General features: G+C 38.6%; 1 protein-coding gene across 19 annotated transcripts in view; it reads right to left on the minus strand.

The window, feature by feature from the left end:
* LOC127445611 (disks large homolog 1) overlaps positions 1-18,201 on the minus strand; it is a 234,115-nt gene that overhangs the window by 170,154 nt on the left and 45,760 nt on the right. For 2 of the 19 annotated variants that reach the window (XM_051705781.1, XM_051705777.1), the window contains exon 1: positions 17,971-18,180. The exons of the other annotated variants lie outside the window; for them this stretch is intronic. In XM_051705781.1, the coding sequence (XP_051561741.1) occupies positions 17,971-18,072 (102 nt within the window). In that variant the 5' untranslated portion in view covers positions 18,073-18,180. Of the gene's footprint in view, positions 1-17,970; positions 18,181-18,201 lie in introns of those variants that run through there. 19 annotated transcript variants of the gene reach the window in all.

Consider the following 18,201-nt stretch of genomic DNA (forward strand, 5'->3'; position numbering starts at 1 on the left):
CTTTACGCATCTATTTGGATCGCACGCAGAGCTTTAGAAGCTCCGAGCAGCTCTTTGTCTGCTTTGGTGGACAGCGGAAAGGAAGCACTGTCTCCAAACAGAGGATCGCCCACTGGGTCGTTGACGCCATCATGATGGCATATCACGCTCAGGACAAGCCACCCCCCATGGGGTTACGAGCCCACTCTACTAGGAGTGTGGCAGCCTCCTGGGCCCTGACCAGTGGCGCCTCTTTGGCAGACATCTGCAGAACAGCAGGCTGGGCAACACCCAACACATTTGTGAGGTTCTACAATCTCTGGGTTGAGCCGGTCTCGTCCCATGTATTGTCAGGTACGAGCAGGTAAGTTCCGGGACAGCTGGCCGGGTGTACCGCTTGCGCATAGCACCTTTCCCCTCCCTTGAGGTGAAGACATGCGCTTTTGACTCCCAGTCAAGTAAACAAGCTGTGGTCCCTAGATGACTTTCCCCCCTTTACCCTGTGGCAGACCACTTTGCGGAGAAACTCGCTGCCGTCCCAGTACATGTGCTGATTAGGCCCTGTACTGGGGTAGGTGCTCCACATGTGCTCCCCCGTTCCCCGTAGGTGACCCCATGAGATATCTTCCGCTAAATCGTTTCCCTGTCGGTAAACTGCATCTTCCTTGGGCAGAGGCCCCTCTACCCCCGGTCACCATGTTTTTAGAAACTCCTCCCCCCTCAGGTAGGACCTACCATGGGACTCCACATGACATACTTCCGACAAGACGCGGTAAGACCATGTGACGTATTTCCACTCAAATACCCCCCTTCTCTGGGAGGGGTGTGGTCTCTGTGGTGTCTTCCCCTTGGGAGTGACACCCCCCGATGTAGAAACTTATGGCCCCCAGTCGGTTAACAAATTCCACTCTTTTTTGGGCAGAGAAAAAGAGGAAACGAGGCCACGGTTGGGCTAGCCTGTCCCTATTTGTTGGGCAGTCGACTTGCTCCCGAAGGACCATTCGATGCTCATAAGAGCGTTGGGGGAGGTTACGTGATGGCCTGGTGCGCTGGCAACGAGGCACACAATGGTCTGCCCGTCTCGCACCGCCAGTCCACAAAACACAGTTCAGCTAGTTGTGGCATTTTGTATAGGGACCCCTAGTGTCATTACATCGACACAACGTCTAGTAAGTGACAGATAGGGAACGTCCTGGTTACTTTTGTAACCTCCGTTCCCTGATGGAGGGAATGAGTTTAGAGTTCCTCTTGCCACAATACTAAACTACCCGCTGAAATGGCCGGGACCTTGTCTTGGCTCCTCAGCACAAAACCTGAATGAGTGGTTGCAAGCCAGCTCCTTTTATACCCGTATGGCCGGGGGAGTGGCATGCAAATTCCACTCGCCAATTCCCATTGGCCTTTTTCAAAAAGCAGAGGTGTTTGGGGCTCCCAAGAGTGACCCCTAGTGTCACTACATCGACACAACGTCTTGTTCCCTCCATCAGGGAACGGAGGTTACAGAAGTAACCAGGACGTTGCTGCTGGAAGAGGCATTAGGGAGGCCAGCAGAGGGTGCTCACCCTGTGGTCTGTGTGGGTCCTAATGCCCTAGTATAGTGACAGGGACACTATACTGTAAAAAGACACCGTCCTTCGGATGAGACGTTAAACTGAGGTCCTGACTCTCTGTGGTCATTAAAAATGGCACTTCTCGTAAAGAGTAGGGGTGTCCTGGCCAAATTCCACCCATTGGCTCATATCTATCATGGCCTCCTAATAAACCCCATCCCTGAATTGGCTACATCACTCTACTCTCCATCAATAGCTGGTGTGTGGTGAGCGTTTTGGTGCACTATGGCTGCTGTCGCATCATCCAGGTGGATGCTGAACACTGGTGGTGGTTGAGGAGAGCCCCCCTATACTATGTAAAACAATTTGAGTGCCTGGAAAAGCGCTATATAAATGTAAGGAATTAATATTACATTCACTTATATTCATGCATGCAAATGCACATTCACATCCCCTACTTTTTGACCAATTAATTTCCATGACCATTAAAGTAATTTGTTATAACTGAATAAGCCTTTTAGGTAATCAGCCCGATTCGCTTATGAATCATTCAGAATGATATGTGAACATGGTTTGACTGATTCTTTGAAAAGAAACGACTCAAAAGAATAATTTGCTCACAAATTGGATATCACTATAAGTTTTTTCTCTATACAAGCTCTACACATGAGAAATATCTAGGCAAATATTTTTTTTTAAAGCAGAGCATAACTAGAAAACTGTATATGCATTACAGAAATGTCCATTATTTTATATATTTATTTATTTTTTCAGGTCTAGAAAACACAATTTTAAAAATTCCATGAACCTGTGGGAAACTTGTGTATTTTAACATTCTGAATATATTATTTATGATTTATTCATAACAGAATCCCTGGAGCGTGACATCATATCCTGTTGCCCAAATTTATTCCAAGGTAATTTTGCATGCTTAATATTTAGTAAAATCCAGGTGAAGGCCCCTTAAATAGTCAGAAACATTTCTTACAAATGAAGCAGAGCTTTTTCTCTCTCTCATCTTCTTTGCTTATTCTTTCCTCACATGTGGCTATGTTACATCATACACACTCGGGGCAACCACAGAGAAGTCTTACACACTTGAGCAGGATTCCCTCTGCTGCTCTAATGGCTTATCAACAAAGATGTAGAGTGATCAATTCTAACATGCCTTACGTAATAAATAGCTGTGTAATTAATGAATAGTTCTCATGTGAGAGCATGTGGAACTGTCAGGCACAAAAGAAGCTTAACGGTTAACTGACTAAATGTAAAGTGCTCAGTTATATAATTCAATATGTAAAAGGATCACCTTGCTTAATCCAGACTGGACATCTGAATAAAAAAATCTGACTGCACTGAACACAGCAAATATTTGAGATAAATGGCAGTACTCTCTCTGTTTTATATGGGAATTAACATTTGGTAGCTGTTTCGTCCAAATTAAAGCTGCATAATTTTTTTATGTCAAAATACTTTCACCTATCCCAGCTTAATGTGCAGAGTGCAGAAACAACTAAGTAAGCCATCTTTAGGTTGATTTCCCCCGAAAAGAATAAACACTATTGCTCTGTGGCACTTTTAACCATGCTGTGTTTGAGTTGCCCAACACAGAAATTGTGGCTCAACCAATGGTGTGAGTTTGGGGCTGGACTCCCTGTTTGTCCAAACAAGGAAGGCAGAAGGTATCCTTTTTGGTGCAATTCTGTTTGGAGCCGCTAGTGGTGCAGAAATGACACTGCAGCTTCAAACATCATTTTTAAGCAAGTTTTACAACTAGAGAAATAAATACTACTATTGACCAATTTTTTACATTTACAAAGTACTTTTGACATCATTGGTTTAAAATGATGTACACTCACATAAGATTGATTACAGTCATATCAGTGACCTAGAAATATCAGACTTCCTCTACATAAGGGTCTAGAACATAAGGGTTGCCCCACCCTCATGGTGGTCACCATGCTGAGGTAACATGACCAGCCATATCTTGTAATTTGCCCTGTAGAGCAATGCTGACACCACAGTATGTCCTCTTTTACTGTAGAATCAACAGTCAGTAGCTGGAATCAAGAGTGGTATTCCTAGGTATGATAACTGAATGGTCTTTAACAGTACAATATGGGCTAATGTTCACACTTGTGTGCCATCATCTTAATGGGGAATTATTACTGTCCTTTCTATTCTGGAAGAAAAAATCTAAAAACTCCAATAAAATCTCAAGTCTCATTTCACTTTCTGCTAGAGCTGGGTATTGATACAGATTTCCTGATTCAATTCGGATTAACAAGCTCTCGATTTGATTAGGGCTGGGAAATTGAACATGATAATTTCTATGATTAATAGCTGACTGTTTTAAATGTAGAATTTTTACGCAATAATGCAGTATCAGGGTGTTTTTATAATTTTTTTCCCCACATCCTGAAAAATACTAATGTTTATCCCAACTTCCTGTGGCTGAAATTGGCATATATACATTTCCAGGAGGTACACGATCGACTCTACGACTACTGATCCTAGCACAGAAACTGACTGTGTGGAGCGGTGCGTGCTTGTTAATTATGCGCAAAACATGTCCTCAGGCATAATAAGCACGGGAGTGGATTTACTGTAAGGAGAATGAAGACTTCACCCGAAAGCAGTGAGCCCAGTGTGGGAGAGACACGGGCAAGCTGCCATATCTCTTCACATCACCCGAAAACGCTCACTGTCATTTAAACCAGTGTCAAAATCAAAACCGCGCAAGAGAGGCCTGTGCACGATAGAGGCTGAACGGCAGCCAGAGATAATAATAGTTTTGATATTTAAATTAAATTAAACTTCAGCATTCAATTTGGTTTGTATCTGCATGTATTGTGTCTATTAATGCACTGGCAATGTACACTTACTGTAAGTTTATCTTGATATGAATTTAATATGCCCATTTGATCCTTATTGCTCTTATGTGATCACTGAAAAGTAGGTTTAACCGTCACCAACACAGTTTCTTCCTTCAGGCTTTATCTATCATTAACAGAGACAGTACTGGTATTCTTATTTAACTTTTTGGACATTTTTCCTCAATCTTCATGACTTTCTAAATAAACAAATATGAACATTATAACAGCACTGCTCACTTTAATATTGGCCAATCAGCCAGTATTTATTTTGTGTTTGTTTAAAAATATTTTCTACAGACTTTGTTTTCTCCACATCCCCTGATTGTGTGTTTGAATGCTTGTTGTTGCTGTCTGTACTGTCACCATCTCCACCATGGTAAATTCCTTGTATATTTTATATACTATGCGAATAAATAAATACATTCAGATTATTTAAAAAGTCCACTGGAAAACACCAGAAGATTTTTCCAAACTTTTAGTTACAGCATGTCCACTGATTTAATGGCATGTTTTTTGGCATTTAGTTGTATCAAAGATTTAGACCTGTAAAAATTTGTCTAATTTAACTCTAAACTAAATCTTTAACTAAAATAAATGATGACTAACCAATTTCTTGCAAGTTCTTTGAGACAATGTATTAAGTAAATATTTATGATTATATTTTAATGTTTGTTTTAATGTACGATGTACCATGATCAATCGCGATTAATCACAGAAAACTGCGTGAGTAATGATTTTTTCTTCCTTTTTTTTTTTTCACATCCCTAATATACAATCACTGAGCAATTTATTAGGAACACCTGTACACCTACTTATTAATTCGATTATCTAATCAGCCAATCGTGTGGCAGCAGTGCAATGCATAAAATCATGCAGATACGAGTCAGGAGCCTTAGTTAATGTTCACATCAACCATCAGAATGGGGAAATATTTGATCTCAGTAATTTCAACCGTGGCATGATTGTTGGTACCAGATGGGCTGGTTTGAGTATTTCTGTAACTGCTGATCTCCTGGGGTTATGTTTTGGTAAAAAATAAAACAAAAAAAGATTCACAACAGAGCTTTACAGTATTAATGAAAACATTAAATGAAAACAATCTGATTACCTGAGGCAAAAGGCTGCCATGTCTGAATCACAACATGCTGATATTCAGTACACTTGCTTATGTGATACTGCTTACAGATTATAATACTAATAACATAACCATTTAATATTATATTATTGTTGCTATGAATATTATTGCGACTGCTTTGAATATGACACTTTTATACAGTAGTAATATTTTTCTGTCGTAATGTCTTCAATTTCACGCAATCAGTTGAATAGAGCTCTAATTTCAGCGGGACCATTATATTGAAAGATCTTTGAAGTTCTTCCTGTTTGTGAAGAGTTTGTTACATCAAGCTTCCCGCGACTCACGAGCTGAAAGCTCCAAGCTACAATGGGGAAAGAGTTCATCTGAGAGTTCACAGCCATTTATACACTCAACACACTGATCTGTGGCTCTGCAGATGGAGAGTATTGGACACACTGCATGAAATCAAGCATTCATAGTGTGTGTTGCGTTTGTGTGTGTGTTCGTGTGCATGCCTGTGTGTGTGTGTGAAGGAGATGACACAGCAGAGAGGTGCCTCTTATTCATACTCTGGTGCGCAGTGCATGTGACTGTATATTATTTCTTTAAATGACATCCTTCTGCTGTTTAATGATCAAACTTGGCGATATAGAAGCTTTTTTTTATTATTAAATGGTCTTTGATTTCATCTCAAAACTCTCACATTACATTACATTTTGCTAATGGCAGCATACTTTAATATGGTACCGAAATTAACAAAATGATAATATTGTACCATTTAAAATGTTTTGGTATCGCGATATTTCTTTAGTACCGGTGTACCACGCAACCCTACTCTGTACAATTGTAGTGAGCAGAATAGCATCTCAGAATGTATAACACGTCGAACCTTGAGGCAGATGGGCTACAACAGCAGAAGACCACGTCTGGCACTTTATTAGAACCATAGTGTTCCTAAAAAAGTGCTCAGTAAGTGTATATACATACACAGATCAGCTACAATATTAAAACAACTGACAGGTGAAGTGAATAACATTTATTATCTCATTACAATGGCACCTGTCAAGGGCTGGAATATATTAGGCAGCAAGTGAACAGTCAGTTCTTGAATATCATGTTTTAGAAGCAGGAAAAATGGGCAAGCGTAAGGATCTGAGCGACTTTGACAAGGGCCAAATTGTGATGGCTAGATGTCTGGGTCAGAGCATCTCCAAAACGGCAGGTCTTGCTGGGTGTTCCTGGTATGCAGTGGTTAGTACCTACCAAAAGAAGTCCAAGAAAGGACAACCGGTGATCCGGCAACAGGGTCATGGGCACCCAAGGCACATTGATGCGCGTGGGGAGCGAAGGCAAGCCCATCTGGTCCGATCCCACAGAAGAGCTACTGTAGCACAAATTGCTGAAAAACTTGATGCTGGCCATCATAGAAAGGTGTCAGAACACACAGTGCATTGGAGCTTGATGTGTATGGGGCTGCGCAGCCGCAGACCGGTCAGAGTGCCCATGCTGACCCCTGTCCACCACCAAAAGCGGTGAGCACGTGAGCGTCAGAACTGGACCATGGAGCAATGGAAGAAGGTGGCCTGGTCTGATGAATCACATTTTCTTTTAGATCATGTGGACGACCAGGTGCGTGTGCATTGTTTACCTGGGGAAGAGATGGCAGCAGGATGCACCATGGGAAGAAGGCAGGCCGGCGGAGGCAGTATAATGCTCTGGGCAATGTTCTGCTGGGAAATCTTGGGTCCTGGTATTCATGTGGATGTTACTTTGACACATACCACCTTCCTAAAGATTGTTGCAGACTACGTACACTCCTTCATGGCAACGGTATTCCCTGATGGCAGTGGCCTCTTTCAGCAGGATAATGCGCCCTGCCACACCACAAAAATTATTCAGGAATGATTTGAGGAACATGACAAAGGGTTCAAGGTGTTGACTTGGCCTCCAAATTCCTTAGATCTCAGTTCGATTGAGCATCTATGGGATGTGCTGGACCAACAAGTCCGATCCATGGAGGCCCCACCTCGCAATTTACAGATCTTAAAGGATCTGCTGCTGATGTCTTGGTGCCAGATACCACAGGACACCTTCAGAGGTCTTATGGAGTCCATGCCTCGACGGGTCAGAACTGTTTTGATGACACGAGGGTGACCTACACGATATTAGGCAGGTGGTTTTAATGTTGTGGCTTATCTGTGTATATATACACTGGCAGCCAAACGTTTGGAATAATGTATAGACTTTGCTCTTATGGAAAGAAATTGGTACTTTTATTCACCAAAGTGGCATTCAACTGATCACAGTGTATAGTCAGGACATTAATAACATGAAAAATTACTATTACAATTTGAAAAAGAATTTCAGAACTTCTTAAGCTACTTCAAAACATTTTCATCAAAAAAATCCTCGACATGCAGCAATGACAGCTTTGCAGATCCTTGGCATTCCAGCTGTCAGTTTGTCCAGATACTCAGGTGAGATTTCACCCCACACTTCCTGTAGCACTTGCCATAGATGTGGCTGTCTTGTTGGGCAATTCTCACGCACCTTACAGTCTAGCTGATCCCACCAAAGCTCAATGAGGTTAAGATCCATAACACTCTTTTCCAATTATTTGTTGTCCAATGTCTGTGTTTCTTTGCCCACTCTAACCTTTTCTTTTTGTTTTTCTGTTTCAAAAGTGGCTTTATCTTTGTAATTCTTCCCATAAGGCCTGTACCCCTGAGTCTTCTCTTTACTGTTGTACATGAATTCAGTGAAGCTGTCAGCTGAGGACATGTGAGATGTCTGTTTCTCAGACTAGAGACTCTGGTGTACTTATCATCTTGTTTAGTTGTACATCTGGCCTTCCACATCATTTTCTGTCCTTGTTAGAGCCAGTTGTCCTTTGTCTTTGAAGACTGTAGTGTACACCTTTGTATGAAATCTCAATGCAATTTCAAGCATTGTATAGCCTTCATTCCTCAAATCAATGATTGACTGGTGAGTTTCTAGAGAAAACTGTTTCTTTTTTGCCATTTTTGACTTAATATTGACCTTAAGACATGCCAGTCTATTGCATACTGTGGCAACTCAAAAACAAACACAAAGACAATGTTAAGCTTCACTTAACGGACCAAATAGCTTTCAGCTGTGTTTGATATAAGGGCAAGTGATTTTCTAGTGCCAAATTAGCAATTTAGCATTACTCAAGGATAAGGTGTTGGAGTGATGTCTGCTGGAAATGGGGCCTGTCTAGATTTGATAAAAAAAAATTGCTTTTTTCAAATAGTGATGGTGCAGTTTATATCAGTAATGTCCTGACTATACTTTGTGATCAGTTGAATGCCACTTTGGTGAATTAAAGTACCAATTTCCTTCCGAAACATTCATTATTCCAAACTTTTGGCTGCCAGTGTGTATATATATATATATATATATATATATATATATATATATATATATATATATAATAAAGAATAAGTGTTTCAAAACTTTTGACCGGTAGTGTGTGTGAGTATATATATATATATATATATATATATATATATATATATATATATATATATATACACACACATACACACACACACACACTACCGGTCAAAAATTTTGAAACACTTATTCTTTATTATATATATATATATATATATATATATATATATATATATATATATATATATATATACATTTTTCTTCAAATTTTAGAATAATAGTAAAGTCATCAGAACTATGGAATAACATAAATGGAACTAAGGGAATTATGTTGTGACTAAACAAAATCCAAAATAAATCAAAAATGTGTTATATTTTAGCATCTTCAAAGTAATCACCCTTTGCCTAGAATTTGCAAACATGTACTCTTGACATTTTCTCAACCAACTTCTTGAGGTATCACCCTGGGATGCTTTTAAAACAGTATTGAAGGAGTTCCCATCTATGTTGGGCACTTATTGGCTGCTTTTCTTTATTATTTGGTCCAGGTTTTTTATTTTATTATTAATTTTAGTTTTATAATGAAATAAATTAATATGGTGGCACAATTATATTTTTGTCTACAAAAATAATTTCAAACATTTAAGCATACGCCTTCAGATCAAAAGAATTTTAAGATCATGAGAAATATTTCAGTCAAGTGTTTCAAAGATTTGACCGGTAGTGTGTATGTGTGTGTGTGTGTGTATATATATATATATATATATATATATATATATATATATATATACACACACATACACACTGCGTGCCCAATTATTAGGCAAGTGAGTATTCTGATCTTATCATTATTTCCATGCACATTTTCCAACTTCAAACCATATAAACTTGAATGCTTATTGGATTCAATAATTTTCAGGTGGTATGTATTTGTGTAATGAGGGAGGGTGTGGCGAAAGTGACTAACACCTTATATCAAGGTGTGCATAATTATTAGGCAGCTTCATTACCTCAGGTAAAATGGGCCAAAAAAGACATTTTACTGACACTGAAAAGTCAAATATTGTAAAATGCCTTTCAGACGGATGCAACACTCTTGAAATAGCTAAACTTTTGAGGCGTGACCACCAGACAATCAAACATTTTGTTGCGAATAGTCAACTGGGGTGCAAAAAATGCATGGAGAAGAAAAGGTGTAAATTAACTGCAAAAGACTTAAACCATGACCAGCCTTATCTTGTAATTCGCCCTGTAGAGCAATGCTGACACCACAGTATGTCCCCTTTTACTGCAGAATCAACAGTCAGTAGCTGGAATCAAGAGTGGTATTCCTAGGTATGATAACTGAATGGTCTTTAACAGTACAATATGGGCTAATGTTCACACTTGTGTGCCATCATCTTAATGGGGAATTATTACTGTCCTTTCTATTCTGGAAGAAAAAATCTAAAAACTCCAATAAAATCTCATACAACTCTCAAACCTATTGCCAGTTTCTGGAAAGTATTTTCTTCAAGCAGTGGTACAGGAAGAAATCCTCAGCATTCAGGAAGGCCATGATCTTTATGCAGGACAATGCTCCATCACATACATCCAAGTACTCCACTGGTTGGCTAGCCAGCAAGGGCCTCAAAGATGCACAAATAATGACATGGCCCCCTTCCTCACCTGACTCAAATCTTACTGAGAACTTGTGGGCCCTTCTCAAATGTGAGATTTACAGTGAGGGAAGACAATACACCTCTTTGAACAACATTTGGGAGGCTGTGGTTGCTGCTTCAGTGAAAGTTGATTGTGAACAGATCAAGAAACTGACAGACTCCATGGATGGAAGGCTCATGGCAGTTATTGAAAAGAAGGGTGGCTCTACTGGTCACTGAATATTTTTGAAAGGCCAAATATGTTATTTAATAGTCATTTTGTTTTACTTATTTGTTGCACCTACTCTAAAAATTGAGAATAAACAATTGAGTTTGGAGAAATTCTTTATGTAATTTAGTTGCCTAATAATTGTGCACACTAATAGTTGCCTAATAATTGTGCACACTAATATATTCCCCTGAGAAAGACAAAACTCACTTTTCCTTTGCTGAACATTCAGGTTTGAGGTTCAATAACATTTTGGATTGACTGAGTGCATTGTGTTTGTTCAACAATAAAATTAATCCCGAGGAATACAATTTTCATAATAACTGGGCACGCAGTGTATGTATCTATAGAACAATATTTGTACATGCATAATTTGTACTATTTACTTTGATTTGTAGAAAACGTAGGGGTGGGTAAAATACTGATTTTCAGATGCATTGCGTTCTTCATTTGAACAATCTTGATTCTTAAATCCCAAAATCGATCATTTACTCGCAGCCCTATATGATGAGAGGAATCACTTGCATTTGCAACCAAATTTCGCACTATGTGACTACAATTTTTTACATTTCACTCACCAGTAACTGTGTAGTATAGTGGTGGAGTATTCAGCAGTGAGATCCTTTCACTGCGTTGTTCTGTGTAATGTGTATCCAAAGATGAGATCCACAAAACCCATTTGTCATTGAATAATGTCTCTTTTAATACCTTTTCTGTTCTTTACAGTCAGTTGATCAAAAACAAAACAAAAATAAACATTTAATCTAATCACACGTAGCACAGATGAGATAAAGCCATCCGAGTCTCTCTTGTTAACATGCGCTTATTTACAGATGCTCCTTATAGAAATGTCGGTTTTCTTTAAGAGACAGTACCAGTTTTTAGCATGTAAAAGAGTAAAAGAGAGAATTTCTTTCATATGTAAACAAAAAGGTCATTATAACTAAAATATACCCATATGAATCGATATAGAATAAAATATAAATTGGAATCAAATCAAGAGCTTGTGAATCAGAATAGGAACCGAATCTGGAAATCTGTATCAATACTCAGCCCTCAGAAAACGTGCTAAAAACTGTTAATGTCTCTTTAAGAAAACCGGTAGTTCAGTGAGTTGCTGTGTTTTGGTTGAGCGCACATCAAGAGAGTCATCAAATGGCTTCTTTACCCTATTTGTGCTTTGTGTGATTAGAATTAAATATTTATTTTTTCGTTTTTGATCAACAACTGGCTGTAAAGAACAGAAAGAGTATTAAAAGAGACATTATTCTATAACAAATGGATTGCATGGATCTCATCTTTGGACACAAATTACTCTCAACAGGCAGTGAAAGGATCTCAGTGTTCTTTGCCAATGTTCTACTTAACTATTGGTGAGTAAAATCTGAACATTTACCAGCTAGTGACTAATCACATACATTTTAGTTGCATATGCAAGTATTTACTCACTTTGTAGAGGGTTGTACATTAAGTAAAAGATCAACTTTGGGATTTAAGAATCAATATTGAGATCGTTCAAATTAAGATCACAATGCTTAGGAAAATAAAAACTTTTACCCAGTCCTACTTTCTGCCACTCCATCTTTAGGAGATCCATTATTATATCATAGTCACACATGTGTAGTTTATTAGTATATGACAGCGGTCCAGAACAGCATAGTTTCACAATGTTTTCCATTTTGGTCTTCACAGCAGTTTTTACTTAATCACACACTAGCAGTTGATGACAAACACGACAGGTGGGGAAAGTGAGGAGAAAGGGGTTGAGATTAGAACCCTAATAAACAGCTCCGCAGGCCAGCGGTAAACAAGCTGTTGACAGCATACCAGCCACACCTCCTTCACAATCTTAGACCTGAAACAGAAGTGACTGCTATGAGATAACACATCCATGCTGAACTTACATCACGTCTGCTGACCTCTGTAGCTGCCATCATGGTGATAAGAAGCATGGAAATGAACCCTACAGTGTCTCTAAAGACCTGCAGCTGCTCCAAAGCTTATTAAAGGGGGACTGAAATGAGAAGAACAACTTGAACAGATCGAGACTAAGAGGCAATGACTGAATGAGTGGTGGGCTACATTTCATTGATCTCACTCCAAGCAATGAAACACTAAAGACTAATTAAATGTCAGGAAGACTTCACATAGACCGAGAACTAACATCAGCCAACTAACCAAACATGTTTTTCAATTTAGAGAAAACAGATAATATAAGTAATTGAAGTAAGAAAGGTTAAATTGAAAGGAGCTATTTCATTCTTTTTTGTATAAAATTTTTTCCACTTGTAATGTTGATTTTTATATATATATATATATATATATATATATATATATATATATATATATATATATATATATATATATATATTTTTTTTTTTTTTTTCTTTTTTTTTTTTTTTTGCCATAAACAGCCATAATTTATGCCTATGCTTTGATGCACTCACACAAAGGCTGCTGGTTTGTTTTCAGGAAAATATAAATAAATAACTTAATTAACTTAAGTCGCTCTTTTCTAACATTGGGATTCTTCTGAAGGATATGTAGGGTAGCAGGTGCTGCATGCACCCAGGAACAACGAAGGGTTTGGTGGACTTTCCCATATTTTACTCCTACTGTTTTTACTTTTACTGTTTAGGAATTATTTCCTAAATTCCAGACGATTTTGCATTTAAAGGCTTAATTGCATTATGCTACTTTTAAAATAAGAAAACAGAATCTAAAAATACTAGGTATTATACACTTACCAACTTTTCATATGGCTACTAAAAACAGGCCTTCACACCGTACGAATGAGGAACTTGTCAAGTCCATCCAATCTGATCACAAAGTCACATGGCTCAGGGACATGCCCTCCTGTCCTAGGCACAGCATGATCAATGTAAAGAAACATGTACAGGATCGTTGCTTTTATGGTTGCTGCTGTTCCGAGTCACCAAATCCAAATGCCAAAAGCATTTTGTTGCATTCTTGGGTGGAAAGACAGAGACCGCAACACGAGTTGGAAGTAAGTGGCATTAAAAGTTAAGCTCCACATTGAGTGCTTGTTCACCATCTCCATTTCTTCAGCTTCATGGCCCCAAGCGCTCGATTTCCATTGGTTATTCACCATAGGACTTCAGATTTGATTTGTGGAGCATCATACACTACGAGATTTCATACATGCTTCGAAAATATCAAGCATGTTTGATATCCTCCAACAAGATGGAATCATAGACGGAGGGAGAGTAATTGGAGTCAGTACCCATTATATACTATGTGATTTTCTGTGAAATCTGTCAACTCCGAATGGCCCAAAATCTATAGACTTGTGTCAAATAGCGTCAGCTAGTGCCAGTTAGTGCCGACTAGCGCCGACGAGGCCCAAAGTAAAATTGGTGCTAAAATCGGTGTCAATGTCATACTATTGTAATACATACTTTAGTTACAATAGATTGTGTTTTTGAAAGTTTTGAGTTCTGAAAGTTATAGTATGTTGTCATAGTACAATGAACTCTTTTATTTCAAAACATTAAGGAAAATTGGAGCCCTCATCATGTGAGGCATGGGATTGGCTTTATGCAGTATTTCTACAGCAATCTGGGTTTATTGGTGAAAGCTGCAGTCTATTGATTCTAATAACCCTCCAGTGGCTGTTCTGATCTTCACCTGCCCTTTCTACTACACAGACACAACGTGTTACATGTTCATTTTAGGAACTGCTGTTTTTTTGGCTACACTGTATGTTTGGGGAAAATAAAGTCATCTTTATTTACTTCTACATAAATCTGCAGAAACTATGCCCTAGTGAAGAACATACCATAAAACAAAAACAAAAAAAACATTACGTTACAATTCAAACCAATTTAGATCAAGCCAATAAAGACTCCGAGTATAAAAAGCCCTTGCCAGAAAATAATTACAGAGCCACTTGTGGGGACAAAGTGGCCAATAAGGACACATAACACTGAAACTTTCACATAAAATACTTTCACATGAAAAAAGGGAACATTTCACAGACAAAAAAAAAAAAGTGACAGGCACATCCCAGCAGGATTTAATCAATGCTATGCAGAGTAGAGCTTAGCTCAGGATCAGAGATGCTGGTGGTGCTTCCTTCTGACAAAGACAAATGCACAGGGTCCACAAAGCAAAGGAGTATCTAAGGAAGGATGTATGTGCAGTGAGCTATAATTACCAGTTTGGAATCTTGAGTATTCAACAGGCTTCACTCACATGCTTGACTTTAAGAAAGCATTTAAAAACCTGGGTGACAGCCTGGAAAGAGATGCTGTATTATTTAAGTCCCCTTCCCACAGACCTGCTGTAAATTTAATCTCTTTAGCAGATATCACTCACTGGTTTTCAGTACAGTAATCCAGTGCAGTTTTCATAACACAGCTCAACAATATGGGTTGATAAAAACTATGCTGGCAAAGTTATTCAGCCAATCTAAGACCTGTGTTTACAATATTATGCTAATTCTGATCAGAAATTCTTATGGTGTAACTAGATCACTGAACACAGCAGGATATTGATTTGTTCTGTCAATCTTTATTCTAAAAACCACATCTAAACCAATTTACTCCTGTAATGAAATTTACTCTGCTACATTAATGAGTAATGGAATTGGTTTTAGAGGTAGCTGACATCAAATACATAAGGAAAGTAGACATGTACTTAGCTGTGATATGCCATACTCCATCGACAACTATTTTAAACTGCATTTTGCCAATTCTTTCGTTATTATACATGCAGCTTTTAAAAACTCATCCTCCATACATGGAAAATTTGCCCATTTAAAAATTTAATTGTCAGACAAAAATTTAAAATATACTATTACTATAATATTACTGAAGGCAAAAGGTTTATTAAAAATAGAGCAAAACATATTTAAAAAAACATTAAAGACCAGTCACAGCAGCTAAAGTACACACACTTGCCCTTATACTGTACATTCATATGCATTTTACCAAAAATCTTGATGTTCTTAAAAAGTCCATGGACATATTATGCATTAATTACCCAAAAGGTGAACAGCAGAATTGTTCAATCTTGAAATGTTTCATCTCAACTACAAGCTCTCTTAGTTTACTTATTATCGTGCAATTCACTCTCTTGTAAAACAAAGAAGCACTACCTATAAAAAAGGTTGCATTTGAGGTACTTTGCAAAATTCTTTAGTTTTTTAGGGTGATTTCACACTTGGTTAGATTGCTTGGACCGAACCCTAGTTAGTTTCCTCCCACCTCTCCTGGGTCCGAACAGTGGTCCGATTGTGTCATCAACATGAATACAAGCAGCAGCTGTTTACCACTGTAACTAGGTAACAACTCAAGAAGACATCAGCTTCACTGTATTATTAAAGTATCCATCTCTTTGGATTTACCACCAAAACTTTACAGGCTCAGAATGACACTGTTTGTCTGCCAAAGATGCATTGAAAGTGCAATGATGTGATGAATGTTAGCGTTTGTCTGCTGCGAGCCCGCGGATGCGTTGCAAGAGGTGTGAAGAATGTGAGCTGCACTCTGAAGGGGATTTATTCGGACACAAGTAGGTATGAGACATGCATTATACGTGCCATTATAATTGCAATCGGGAGCCTGCAAAGAAGCAAATTACATGTAATTATTAGCGGTTCACTTCCGCAATTTGGTGCGATTACCACAATTTGATACGAGTACCCCAGATCACCTTTTCAAAAAACAGCGTTCACATCATCCAAACAAACCAAACTTCATTGACGTCATTTGAACCCTGGTGCCCAACAAAAGTGCTAGTGTGAAGGCTCCCTAAAGCATAAAAATACTGATTTTACGATTAATCGTTATCTTTTTTTAACAATTCCGAAATCCGTTTCAGTACGTTTACTTTTGGTCCTGTTGGTCAGTTTTTGTTGTTTTGATTTTTATATCTGTTACATAAATAGCAACTGAGCTGCATAGTTAGGGCCCTGTTGTTAATTTTTAAAATGCATATTTTCGTAATGTAGGCAACCAAGTTTGAAGGTTACCTGTAAAATGAACAGCATTAGCTGATGGAGAATTTCTTTCATATGCAAGCAAAATGGACATTACAACTGAAATATATACAAATTAATCAGATTAAATCAAATCGTATTGGAATTTAATCAAGAGCTTGTGAATCGGAATTAAATCATGAAATTTACATCGATACCCATTCCTAGTCAAATCAATGATTAAATTCAATTTTAAAAAAGTCATTTTGATAATTTGCATATATGGACAAACATATTTAAACATGCTCGTGGCTGTGTTTATGCTATAAATAAATGGCATGGGGCCATTCCTATGCTTCCTCTGTACTGCTGGGGATTGCCAGTCATATAGAGATAACGAGGGCTTCCCCGAGACCTTGGAGCTCAGAAGAAAGTTCAGCTATAATGACAGGAAGCATTTAAGGTCTAATCAGTCAGCGTAAGCACAAAACAACAAGGCATAATCCTCTGTGCTCTTAGCAAGTTGCAAGGCTCAGTAAATGTATAGAGCAAACAACTAACCATTCAGTCATGAAATAACGAAAAACACGAGCTTTTTCCCCACATTCTAATCGCACATAGTAGATATAATTGGGATGCAGGGCAAGATACCCAGAGGACCGGCAGTTACGTAACTAAAAGAACTAGACAAGCTGAAAATGGACAAAAAGGAATCCTTGGCCCAGCGCTGGAGCTTTCTTCTGTCAGATGGAGACATTCGATTGGGCTGCATTTATATTGCTTCAAGCTAATATCAGTCTGTAACCTTTCAGCAAAACTGTGAACAAAAGCCCAGAAGTCCCGCAGGAATGGGGATTTATTTCCCTCAGAGGCATATGAGTCTTGTTCTACAGTTGTGGAATTAATGGCAGGATGGCACACATGCAGGTTTCGTGTATTATAGGCAGTCAGAAATGTGAAGAGCATCAGGCTGAGCTCCTGGATGAAGAATATTGCCATTGGATCTTTAATCTGTGAATGTCACATCTTTTTTCCCTACAATGAAAGTAAATGGTGACGGAGGCTAAACATCCACCTAAAACTCTCCTTTGAGTTCAGAAAGTCAAACAACATATGAGTGAGTAAATAACAGAATTATCATTTGTAGGTCAACTATCCTATTAAGCAAATTAAGTTTGTGGAGTTTATAGAGTACACTGCTGAATTTCAGTCATGCATCAGAGCCTTCCTGATATTAATTAAAAACAATGCATCCCCTACCTTGCATCCAAACATAAGTGAGATGGTGCTGTTGGTGCATGCTACTTTACAGTGGCACAACATTGGGGAAAAGCAATCCAAGTTTTTGATGCTGGGAGACATTCTCTCTGTCCCTGGGCACCATCAGCGATTGAGGTGCCGGCCAATCACTTCCACGAGCGATGCCCACAGCCTGCTCTTGATATGCACCCTCATTTCTCAGCTGAGTCCATGATGGGGGAGCAGAAGCGG

This window comes from Myxocyprinus asiaticus, chromosome 9 (assembly GCF_019703515.2).
Source record: "Myxocyprinus asiaticus isolate MX2 ecotype Aquarium Trade chromosome 9, UBuf_Myxa_2, whole genome shotgun sequence".
NCBI lineage: Eukaryota > Metazoa > Chordata > Actinopteri > Cypriniformes > Catostomidae > Myxocyprinus > Myxocyprinus asiaticus.